This window comes from Pteropus medius, unplaced genomic scaffold, assembly GCF_902729225.1.
Source record: "Pteropus medius unplaced genomic scaffold, Ma_sr-lr_union100, whole genome shotgun sequence".
In the NCBI taxonomy this organism is placed as follows: Eukaryota; Metazoa; Chordata; class Mammalia; order Chiroptera; family Pteropodidae; genus Pteropus; species Pteropus medius.
In genome coordinates, this window is record NW_024354550.1 from 3,331,949 (window position 1) to 3,345,190 (window position 13,242).

A 13,242-nucleotide genomic window follows, 5' to 3' on the forward strand; every position below is an offset into this window, starting at 1 on the left:
ATCGTATCAAATATTTACTCTTCATTATTTAGCCAAAGTGAAAGTCGTACTTTGTAGACTCTCAAAAAGTTTTATTGTATGGGAAAAAAAATAAAATAGCAGTTACAACTTCCATGATTAAACATCGTTTCAGAGCAGAAGCTTTTATTTCAACCGAGTCAACCCATTTTGAAACTAGAATTAGAATTTTCAAACCAGTGAGCAGTTTTAGCACTCTTATGTGGTGAATGGGGTACCATAAAAAGTTGAAACTTAAATGGCAGCTGAGAGCGTGTGGGGAAGGCAGAGCTGGTATAGGACAGTCCTGAAAGCCTGCACCGGAAGTACCGCCCCACTGCGTCCACCGGAAGGGCACAGGCGCAGGTGGCGGAGAGGGCAAGAGCCACTGGCTGGCCCCCGTGGCTTACAAAGATGAACCCATTAACCAAAGTGAAGCTGGTTAGTGAGCTGAATGAACGGGAGGCCCATATTGCCGTGGCAGCTACGGCGTCATGGCACTCTGAGTACAAGGACAGCGCCTGGATCTTCGTGGGAGGGCTTCCTTTTGAACTGACCGAAGGAGATATCCTCTGTGTATTCTCTCAGTATGGAGAGATTGTTAACATTAATCTCGTGCGAGACCAGAAGACAGGGAAGTCCAAAGGATTCTGTTTTATCTGCTATGAAGACCAGAGGAGTACAGTTTTGGCCGTTGACAATTTTAATGGAATCAAGATCAAGGGAAGAACTATCCGAGTCGACCATGTATCCTGCTACCGCCCCCCTCGGGTCCTAGAGGGCGTGGATGACGCCACCAGAAAGCTGTGGCAGAAAGGCTGTGGGATTCAGACCTCCTCATCGAGCTCATCTGAAGGCTCCGAAGACGAAGCACTCTCCGAACACCATAAACAAGAGAAACAGAAAAGAAGTAAGACCAAAGAGAAGACTACTATACTAGTTAAAGACGAGGAGAGACAGACACAGCAGCCATTGTTCCTGGCAGCGAGAGGCCAGATTAAGATGGAAGACACCCTAGGTTCCGATGAACGTGCCAAGGTGAAGTTAGAGTCTAGAGAGGGCCGGAAGCACTAACCCAGCTGCCCTGAGGCAAGGAAAACTGCTGTTGTGGACAGCTTCCTGCAGGGTGCTGAGGGATCTGGAGAGTGGACTCAGGGAGGGGAATCCAAGTTTTGAGCACAGTCCTTTAGCAGAAGCAGCAAGGGAAAGAGGAATAGAGCAGGGATAGGGACAGAGGTTGAAGCTGAGACAACTTTTAGCAGATCTGAAGGCACGGCCACACACTTTCTCCAATTCCAGTACCTCAGGCCAGACCAAGACTGCAGCATGCTTACATCTTCATATTTTTAAATAGGATATGATATTTAACGGGCTGGAACTTGTTATTCGATGCTTTCTGCAAATAAAGTATCTGGAGTAGAATTTCCTTAAAATTTGAACATTTCTTTTTTCTACAACTACTCCAAATTTTACAGTTGAAATTACATTACAGGATTCTTATAGTTCCTTTTGTAAGCTGCTTGAGATTTTGATGCCTAAAGTTTTAAGAGTAGTGCTCTGTAGTGGTTACCATGTAGAACTCTCCTCCCACAGTATTCTGCTTAAATATTACCATTTAAGCAGAATATGTAACAAGATGTGTAAAAGTTTAGAAGCACTCAACTAGATGATACAGACTTTTATAGTTCTAAACTTCTCAGGCTAATGTGGAAGAATTTCAGACAGCATAGAGGGAATTTACTTTTATCATACATTTTTTCTAGTAAGCAGTAAAATATATTTAAAATATTTAGGTTCCTGCTCCTATATAATTTTATGTATCAGTAGTAATGGAAGGGTTTTATTTTGTTGTTTGTTTTTTGCTGTAACTTTAGTTAATGATAAAAGGCAAAAAATATTCTTATGGAAAGTAATATCAGTTGAAATACATGGCTAATCATGGTGAATTAAAAAAAGTATCTGGATAACACAGTCTTTATATATATATATATATATATATATTATATATATATATATATATATACCTAAGCAAGCGTGATATTTTATTCTCTCTCACAATCTCACAAGAAATTGTTTTGTCCACTAGGGATCTTGGGATATGTGAAGTGATATAGTGTAATTGGAAATGCAAAGTGTTTCCTGGATTCTGTTAGTATTTGATGTTTGATTGATGAGTATTTCATTCCCATTTGCAATTTTATATTCTTCGCATGAACAGAACTGCATATATAAACTTATAAAGGTAGCTACTCAGGATGGAAACCTTAAGCTAACCTTTTGGAAATTGCCTGTACGTTTTAAATAAGAAAAAATACTCAAGATTCTAATATCTTGAATGATTTTGAATATTGTAACTTTGGGCCCATTGTTCTTTATACAGGAAACATATTTGGCCTAAATTTTTTCTCAAAAAAAAAAAACTACTAACTTTGCACTAATATATACAGAAGTTACCAGTACTGTAAGCAATAGCAGTATTGCTAATCAGTATCGAGGAGAGAGATGCAATTAGTTTGGTGTAAGTGGGAGCGCAGGGTATTGCATGTTGCAATTGAAAGGATGTTGAGGAAAGAAGAGAAGCAAGAAAGTTCTTGCATGCCGTACTTGCATTTGAGCTTATCTTACTTTGAAGGAGTCAATGAGTTTAAAAAGAGAGTGACATGATGAGAAATATATTCCTAAAAGAGCACATAGTGAGAAAGTGGAGGATGAACTAGGCTGGAAAGGAACTAGAAGCAGTTGAAGTCAACTAAAATAACAGTGGCATAGAGTTTAACAATTAGAAAATTATTGCTGACTAGAGTGTGAGTAGTTCACAAGAACAGTGAGGGAGAACACCAGATAGCACTAAACACAGGTGAACAAACAAACAGCAACTTCAAATATTGTCTTTTGCTTATTACATATAATAATGTATACTTTTTCAATAATTTTAATAGCTACATAAAATGCCATATGGTGAATATAGAATAGAATAATTTAGCAAGCATGTAGAAGTATTTTCTCCCTAAAACAGCAGTGCATTAAGCATGTTTGTGCATATGCTTATTTTGGTGCTGTTGTTTTTATGTTATTTCCATAGGATAAATTCTCAGGAACTGGATCATTGGGTTGAAGAATATGAGTGTTTTTGGCTTTTTGTTTTTTCCAAGCCATATATCATAATTTATACATGTGATATTAGGGAATGGATTCAGTTATAAAGAATTTGGTGAATGAAATAAAATGACAGAATTCTGAACTGAAATTCATAACCTTGGTGAATATGCCTAGATACTCTAGTCATTCAGTTTGTGGCTAATCATTTTTCTCAAATACTATCCATTTGGAATAAAAGTGGGTCTAGAGTTAATGAGACTCCCAGCAAGTCATTTCTTGGCTTCATAAAACTCTTGCTTAGGTGATATACTTGTTTATCTTATTATTTAAAATTCCAATAGAAGGAAGCACAATACTTGTTTTATTGAACATTGAGAAAACAATTCTGTAAGGTGAGAGTAAAATTGACTGTGTCATTTGAAACTTCATCTATGAAGTCCTTGATGGCTACCTAGATCACCTCACAGCAGAGCTGCCTCTGATTGGAAGAGCAAGGAGGTTAATATTTTTTGATTCATTGTATTTATATGAAGGAGTCCGCTTATTGTCTAAAACGGGTAGTATTAAATAACCATAGATTCTAAACTGAAGATAAGCCATAAGTTAAATATCAATATGTTATGAAAGATGCTCACTTTATAGGAATATGTAACTTAAAACTACACAAATTACGTAATCTGTACTGAAATAGTTAACTTGCCTTGACAGGCCTAATGTTGATTTACTGTCTCCCCACTCCTCGCAAAGTGTTTTGCTTTTCATTTGTACAAGAGGAAGAAGACACATAATATGAGTTTGGCTCATGTGTCTGAATATGACTCCACAGGGAAGACTTGTTACAGCTGAAGCTATTGCTTTTTAGAGACCTTTTATTTTGAACAGCTGCCTTAACAACCTTCATCTAGTTACATCACATGAGATATATTTCTGCAATAGGAAAAGAGAAAGATACAGCTTAGCAATAGTTTTTGACTAAAACTTAAAATTGCAAAAACAGAAACAGAGATGGATGTTACTGAAGTTATATTTTTATTATATATGACAGACACAATTTTCTTATTCTAGTCTTAAAGCATTTCCTTTACCTCCAGGGGTTTTTGTTTTGCATCATTAACATTGTCCAGCTCTTTCTTTGCCATAGACTATTGCATTTGGGTTTAATAATTTGAGGCTTTATCCAGAAGACATCTCAAAGGGCTCGTCTTCAGGTCTGCACATTCTGAAGGACAATTCAGTGCTTCCTTTCCTCTTATCCTACTATGTGCATATGAAGAATCTCAGTTCATCAGATGTTAATGTAATATAAGGGACAAATTATGCTCGTTTATCTAATTGTACTTAACCAGAAGGCTAAGATGGAGTCAGCCACAGCTTTGTTTGTGAGATACAGCAAGAGTGGCTTTTAGTCTGTAGTACCTAAGTTAGCTGGGAACATAGCTGATGTCAGTGTTTATACCTTTTAGGCATTCTTGGTGCCTTTGAGTTTAGAAATTCATACTAAAATGGCACACAGCATTCCAAGCTACATTTACATAATTGCAGTGGATATGATTAATATCAATCACATTAATGCTTGTTTTACCCCTTATGTTTGATTGACTCAATTTACTAGTTGCTTTAGTATGTTTAAAAAAATGATCCAAATTACCTTTTCATTTCAGTTAAGGAACTAGTCAGAGAAAAGACATCTCGATTCCTTGAGAAGCAGAAGTTCCCTCTTAAGTGACAATTTCCTTGGCCTTCTAAACTAAAGCCTAAATAAAACTGAAATATATTTTTTGATGCCTTGCCTCATTTGATTATTTTAATCTTTAACTAAAGGCCTGTCTTTATCCATCAATACATAGAGGATAAAAAAAATATTGAGCTTAAGAGTTTGTCTGCTCTGTGGATGAGGACTTTCCCTTATAGAAATAAGTTTGAAAATAATAGCATGTAATGGATGTAGTAATGGATACCAATATAGAGGAAATTTGGACTGCAACCCTGAAGAGATATCAGTAATGCTCTATGGTCCGACAGAAAGGCTAGGCAAATATTTTAGGGCTGCAGCATTTCTTTGGTGGGTTGGTTACTTAGATGGATTTAGAAGAGGGCAGTTCCAGAGAATCCTCCTCTGGCAGCACCCCCCTTGCCTTTGGGATCTGCTTGAAGCCAAGTTTGCTAGTGGGAAAAGCTTGGGTAGCAGGATAAGTTTCATAGTAACATTTCATGTTTAAACTCTGAAAAGTTCGATATGTTTAAATAAGCGTTAACATAGATTGGATTTGTACTTGGACCTGAGTTGGGGGAATAAGCACAGAATAGAAATAGATTTGGATGTAGTGTTTCTGTTTTAAGTAGTTACTACTCAGGATTAGTATTTTCTTTCATTCTAATACTTTTAAACTCAACTAGGGTGTTATTGAGCTTTCAAAGGTAGAAGTCATTATCTTTTCCTATTTTTCTTTATGATGCAATATTTTAATGTAGCATTTCCAAAATAATAAGCATTCTTTAGGAAATAAGTCTAGTAAATATCCAAGTAATTTCTCACATAAAACAGACAAAGAATAGTAGTACCACCTGAGTTAAGCAACTAAAAATATTAGTACAACAGTCAGTACCATTATATTGACTAACTAGAACTTAATCTATTTTTATTCATACTGATCTAACTATACGCTTTCAGGACAAAGAGGATTTCTTCCTTTTTCTATTGGTTATGAATAGAAGTCATCATTTTATTTTCTGACTTTCATCTTAATGGTTTGAAATAAAAAGTTAGATGCATGGCTTTTAATTTCTTTCACTACTTTATTTTATTACTTGGTTATTTTAAGGTCAAAAGAGTTCCATTTCCAAAATATATAATAGAAATAATAAAGCAGTAAAATTTAGACTTGGGTAATATGGACATTTTTCTTAAAAGTGTCATCATGATTTAGAAATTATTAAAAGGCAGTAAAATTTGAACTCATGTAACATAAAATTTACCTTAAACTGTCAGATACATGATTTTAAAGATATTTTATTTATATATAACTAATAATTACTTTTCTTATCAACAGAGTAAGGGAAGTAAAATCTAGTTACCAAGAAACCATTAGAATTGGAAACACTAGATGTTCATGGGTTAATTTGGTTTCATTTACCTAAAGTCTATATATCTGCTATCTAAAGTCAAGTCTATAAAATCAAGTAGCTGTAGGAAAATGAGGATTTTCTAGTTGAGGCAAACTCCAAACATTATTTTTATATAAGTTATGTGGAGAAATGACTAAAGGTGATTTCTTTTAAACTCTGTTCGTAAGAAATAATTGGTTCAGTTTCCCACTTAGCTATAATGATCCTGGCCTTAATGTCCTCTTCTGTTCAATTTCTCTTCAAAGTAGGATCCCAGAATCCCTGCAAAATCTAACAGCGATCCTCATATAGACAACTTAGCATCTTCACAGAAATCCTGTCATACTTCATTTGGAAAATAAAACCACTATATATCTAAAATAGTTTTTCATAATTAGAATACTCCATAAAGAAAAACAATTGGCCTGTCTCTTGGAGAAAATGCTATTAAATAGTGTGTTTTGGAACCAGGTAACATTTTCCCGTCTTTGTGATTTTTTTTCAACACCAATTTGGTCAGAGAAGTCATTTTAAAACAGAGTAGCATCAGAAATAATCAGTGCAGAAGTGGTTCAGTTGATGACTGTTAGGTGAAAAGGCACCAAATGAAGCACTCATCCATGCTTTCAAAACTTTTTGTCTTCTGGGGACTTGCAGCAGTTAGTATTTATACAAAGCTACAAAACAAAAGCAAGTGGTGCTAGAGGACACTGTGATTTTTGCCAACTAATGTTCCGTAATGGCAATGGACCCTCTAGAAAAGAATTAAAAATTAATAATGATGGTATGGTCTACATATCATCACAATATTTTCTATTGTTAAGTATTTGTAAATGGTAGCCAGCTGTGACAATCACTACTTTGTTAACATCTATTGTCAAAAATCTTTGAAAGAAAAGCTTGTAAGATGAGGGAACAACAGGACTGGGTTCCTTAAAATGATATCACTATTTTGAAAGATCGTTGACCAGTTCATCCCAGTGAGAGAGTACTTACAAGGTAGGAGTATTGAGCAAAGTTCTTGAGACATTAGGATACAATGAAAATGGTTTTCAGGTTTTCTTGTTCAAAATATATTTGTTGCTAGGACACTCCTAGTTGACCATTTTACATTGTATGTCTAGAGTGTTTAAAACACTGTGATACAAGCTTCTGATTCCATACTGGGCAATTTTTTAAATCCATGTGTCAGTAGTAAACAAGCTGATTGGTGGAATGGATAACTTCTGGGATCTACCCTTTCTTTTACTCACAATTCCTTTGTAAAGCAAATGTCAATACTGCAGGTTAATAATAAAGCCTGGACTTCCTTGTTCTTTAGACATGCAGCAGTAAAATGGGTAACACAGCTATAGAGATATATTTGCAATATATTCTCTTGGCACAATTGTATACAAATACTGCCATCCCTATTTACCTTAATTAGTAATGGGTAATAGAATACTTAGAGTCTTTAGTAGGCTTCTGTGACCTTTGGTTGCTACTCACTTCAGACAATAATTGCCATATTAGAAATTGTCATTCTCATCTTTTATAATTATTTTAATTTTCAAAGTTATTATCATAGTACTTTTAATATTTTTAAATTCAATTTTTAACTTCAATTTTGACTTGAAGATCATTTTTTTTTAATCTCTGGAAGACTCATTATGTTTAGGACTTTCAGTAGCTCCTCTAAAAAGAATGCTTCACTGGATAAGTCTCATCCTGTTAGGGATATGAAAAATCGAGCAGCTACTTAACTCTTTGGGCCAAAAAGAACCTCAAATTAAAGAAATAAACACAAACTAATCTGGTGATGACTTTAGAAAATGCAGTAGTGACAAGAAGGCTTATGAATCATCATCATCATCATCATCATCATCATCATCATCATCATCATTGCATGTAGTACTTCCTAGCTACCCAGTACTGTTCTAAGGGCTGTAACTCTATTAACACAGAAACCTTAGGAGTAGGTATTATTTTCCCCTCTATTTGTCTCCTGAGAGAAAAGAGGCAAGACTAGTCCTAATCACCCAGCCAGAAAGTGCTAGAGCTGGAATTTGACCATAGGTGGTCTGGTTTCAAAATCAACTCTCAGTCATTATATTTTTAGCACAAGCTCCATTCCTTAATGTATTTTCTCCAGGCTTTTTATTTGAATGTTTTGTCTAACTTTGATTTTTTTTTTTACGGGAGGGGCAAACATTTATTTGAACTTGTACATTTTTTAATCCTTTTTTATTGGGTTTTGAAAACATTTTTCTTTTTAATAATAAAAGGTTGCAGTTGCTACAAAATTCCCAGAGCACCTAACTTTGAGAAGTTGTTTCATGCCTTTGTTTGTTTCTGGCCTTTTATTGAATCATCAGTCACAAAATCTTAATAAGATTGATCTTATAATATTGCCATGTTCAGCTTTCCAAAAAATAATGGTTGTAGCACAAGATCTATCATTCTTATGGATTCTATTGAATGATGAGCTCAGTTGCTTGTTTAAATAATTTTCTTTGCCTTCTCCTTTAATACTGTCTATCAGCAAATCAGGAGGCAGATTTTTCTTTTGTGATGTTGCTCAGAGTATGAGGAATTTATACTTGTAAAACGCGCTTTTATGTTTTCGTCCACTGTCTATTAAAAACAAAACCAATAAAAATGGGCCATGATATAACTATTTTCTAAATCAGAATTATTTTCCAAACAAATAAATGCTATGTTATTGTCATTGCCTTAAAATATTTTTAAAAATTGAATTAATAGATCCTAGGTGAATAAAATTAATGGCAAAATGGAAAAAAATGACCTTTTGATTGTTAGATCAAATGCAGTTGAATTTTGACCTGCATGTGATAGTCTTGTCCACAATTAATGACTAAATTCATCTATTTTTTGTTGATCTGGGTTATTTTTGTTAGGTTTAAAGATCAATTTTTGTTTTATTGCTCAAGTCATCATGTAGTTTATTTGATTTTGTCATTTGAAAGATAAAAGATTGCTCCCTTATCAATCAGAGAATTGTCTCAGGTAAAGGTAGGCAATAAGGAAGTTATGTCATTGAATTGAAGAAATCATTAATGTTGAAGAATATAACTTTTTAGTATTTTGTTTAACCAGATTGGCTATTTATGCTTATCACATTTTGTAGATAATGATTTGTATGTTATTTGTAAAGTGCCTCTTGATGATCTAGATTCTATACCAAGTCAGGCAAAAGAGCCTGAAAGCATAATTTTAAAATGTAAGTTTAAATAATGCATATATTTATGCATAGAACAGGAAAGAGAAAACTGCATTTTGTGATATCAATTAAGGGTCAGTTAAGAGTGTTTAATGAAGGGGATTAGAGAAAGTCACTTTGCCTTCTTGCTAGTCAGAGATAATTCATTGTTGGGGTGCATTTTCAAGAGTCAGAGAGGGAAATGGCTCTTGCTAAGCTTTATTTGGGATAATAAAGACATTCTAAGAGTAGACTTTAACATGGGAAAATATAGATGTGAAATAATAGCACTAGAATCAAAGTAAAATGTATACCTGGCAATAGACATAAATAAATAGAAAATGGAGCCAAAAACTGAAGACTTTCCTTAATTCTCTGGGAAAAAAAAGAGGTCTTTTAGTAAAGCCAGAGTACTAGAAGACCATGTTCACATCTGGAAAAAATATACAGAATGAGTCATGTTTAAAATAAAGTCTCATTCTGTAATAAATTAGTCATTAGTATATTCTAAACCACTTTTGTAACCTGTGTCTGAAGTACCTGGAAAATACTTATTAAAATTTCATTTATATTTGGTGATAGGCAGATCATTCTCTAGATGATCTGAGACATGTAAATGCTGCTGAGAGATGTAATTTGACTAGTAAATTAATGGCTTCTGGTGATCTTAATGTTAACATAACATTTGGAGGCATTGCTCATCAGGGGTGCAATATTGTGTTTCACAGGATACATGAGACAAAGACACTTAATGAGTTTTGGCTGCACTGCACATATTGTGCACAACTCTGTTCAAACTGTTACAGGCTTCCTGCCAAGATATGAAGGAAAAATTGCCTAAAAGATTAGTAGAATATTAGTCCCATCCCCTGCTATGTACCCTTGTGACTGGTTTGTCAACAGTTGGAGAAAATTTTAGTATAGACAATAAAAAATTAGTTAGTGTCAGTTCATAAGAAGTCTGGACTCCTGAATAAGATTTATGAAAAGAGAAATAAGGACTCTATTGTCTTTGTGATAAGTGATGTTTTTAATAGGTAATGGCTACTACTAAGAATCATTATTCATGCTCATTTATATTTTTAATAAATATTTTCTGTGATAAATTCCATTTGATATACTTCTAGAAAACAGCTAACATTGCAAGTTTAGCATTTCTTTTTTATATACATAGAAAAATTTAAAATTATTCATATCTTCATTAAATTTTAAACATAAATAAACAATGATTAAAGTTGTTGCCCATTAATAGTCTGCAAATGAAAAGTGGCAAAGGCTCTTTGTTGTTTTACATGGTCTGCTTAGAGGACATACATAGACATTATTCCTGAGTTGAAGAATCATTATACGAAGGAAAAAGAAATAATCTATAAAATTTTGAACATATACAACTGGAATAGATTTATTATAATTTTTTTTTCTTTTGCAGGTTCTTTAGCATATTCTCTTTGCTGGTTATGAACATTTTTTCTTGTATGTTATTTAAAAAATATGCATCCTTACTTTATCACCATGTAAATGTTTTACATATTAACAAAGCTTATCTTGTTTGTTGGACAGGATATATTGGCCAACATTTATTGAATGTTTGCTATGTGCTAGGAACTGTTCAAAGTGCTTTATGTATATATCAACTCACAATAATCCTAAGAGATAATTACTGTTATTAGTATCGCTTTCTAGAAGGGAAAATAAGATTCAGAGAAATTAGAAAGCTGATCTAACTTTGCATCTGGAAAGTGGTGATGTGAGGATTTAATCTTGGTAGTCTGATCACTGAGTCAGTCTTTTTGACCATTATGTATACTATCTTTTTCAAGTTACCTGAGAATAAATGTTTGTAGTCAGTAGAATTAAATTATAGGATGTTTTTAAATTAGAGTATATTTTTAAGAGTGCATAGGTTCTACTTTGAAAAATATAAAGTCAAACTAAGATTTGAAATAATTGTTTGTATTCAGTACTACTGATAATTATTTTTACAGTTTAGCCATTTAAATATATAGTTCAGTGGCATTAATACATTCATATTGTTGTGCAGTCATCACCACTATCCATCTGCAGAACGTTTTCATCATGCCAAACTGAAACTCTATATCCATTAAATAATAACTTCCAACTCTTTCTTCCCTTCAGCCTCTGGTAAGCACTGTTCTACTTTCTATGAATTTGTCAGTAGTATTATAAGATACTTAAACAGTTTATATTCAATTTGAATAGGTTAATATTTTTACTTACAGTATTTTTATACTTTCAATTCTCACACAGAGCACAGAGTTAAAGTTCAACTCAGTCTCTGTCTGGATTATCACAAATTCCCTTTTAGTGAAGTCAGATTAGTGAGATTTAGGCCTGAGTGTTTGAGAACAAGACGATTGTTGTCCTATGGCTTGTCTCGACCTTTAGCGATACACCATTAAGTCCTGTGAATACTTGCAAACCTAATTCAAGATTCTTTTCAATCCTCTTAACCTTTCAGATTACTAGCAAGCACAAGGATTACCCATCAAGGACAAAGCAATGGGTGTCAGATTCTAGCTGTCTTCTTAGCTGTGCCCCAGACCATCCTTTTTTATATTTTTCTCTTCAGAAATGATGGGCATTAAGAAGTGGAGAATAATGTTTATTTTGAGCCAAATAAAACAGTAGGGTTAGAAATTATTGTCTTAATCTAAGAACATCTTTATTCTATTTAAGAATATAATAATAAGGAACAGTAGACATCATCCAAATTAATTTCCCGGTGAGGAGAGCAGATTGTTAAAAATCAAGGGATTTTTTTTCTTGCCATTCTCCACAAATTTATGTGAGATTAAAAGGAAAATTCTCTGACAAACTTAGACACCACTTTCTATGTCTAATCTTGGCTAAGCAGATAGACAAAAAGCATTGCCTGGGTGAGTCTAGAGTGTAAATAAACCCACCAGATATTCTCCAAGGACCATTTTCTGGGCATGGGCTTTCCCAAATAGTCCATTTAGTGACCTTAGGATAGTTTTCATGTCCCACGTGAAGCCAGCATGCTCCCTTGGGTCTGTGACATATAATTTCAGTTTTCTTTTGCATAGGAGATAGTAACAGAAAAAAGACAAATGAAATACTATAATGTTTTAAATAAATATAGTACTAACATAGAACATCCTAGGCAATAATGTTGTTTAGAGAGAATACATAAATAAAATCATAAGCTTAATGTGACTTAATCTCTTTTTGGAGCTATATTTGACTATAAGGGCACATTTGTATGGTAGAGTTCTACTAAGATGAACACATTACTATTTGAATTGCCTGCTATTTCACTGTTATTTTTCTGCCCAGAAAGAGATGCTTTTATGGTGCCGATGTGAGTGCGTGCGTGCATGTGCATGTGTGTATGTGTATGTAGGCAGTGGGTGGGAAGGAGGCAGGATGAGAAGGAAGGAAGTTTGAAGAGCCTACTAGCAGGAATGAAATAAATAATCAGTTTGTGTCAGGATCCAGTGTTGTGTATGTGCTATATTTGCATATTCATGTATGTGTGTATCTTTGTAGAGCTTGGGTCATTACGAATAGATAATACAGAATCAATCGTGAGACATTTTGAACTATTCGTTCCTACTTCTCGCCCCAGTTCTTCAGAATAAACTTGAGGTTTTTTTTTAGGAATCTATGTCACTAGTAGAAGACTTTTTGGTGATTGCAGTACTGCCCCACCACCAAAGCCCAACCTTGTATACTCTTAAACACTACCACACAACTCATACATCCATTGAGAACCACTGCACTGACTACATCATCTAAAACGGAGGAAAAAAGAAAGGCCAGTCAGTAGCTGGTTTAACCTGGGTTACTTTATTATTCAT

The 13,242-nt window shown here is 34.1% G+C and overlaps 1 protein-coding gene across 1 annotated transcript; it reads left to right on the forward strand.

The window, feature by feature from the left end:
* The first annotated feature begins 262 nt into the window (after window positions 1–262).
* Window positions 263–1,071, forward strand: LOC120596622 (RNA-binding motif protein, X-linked 2-like). The gene has a single exon (XM_039855117.1). The coding sequence runs from the start codon at window positions 412–414 to the stop codon at window positions 1,069–1,071; it is 660 nt and encodes a 219-aa protein (XP_039711051.1). The 5' UTR covers window positions 263–411.
* Window positions 1,072–13,242: the final 12,171 nt, after the last annotated feature.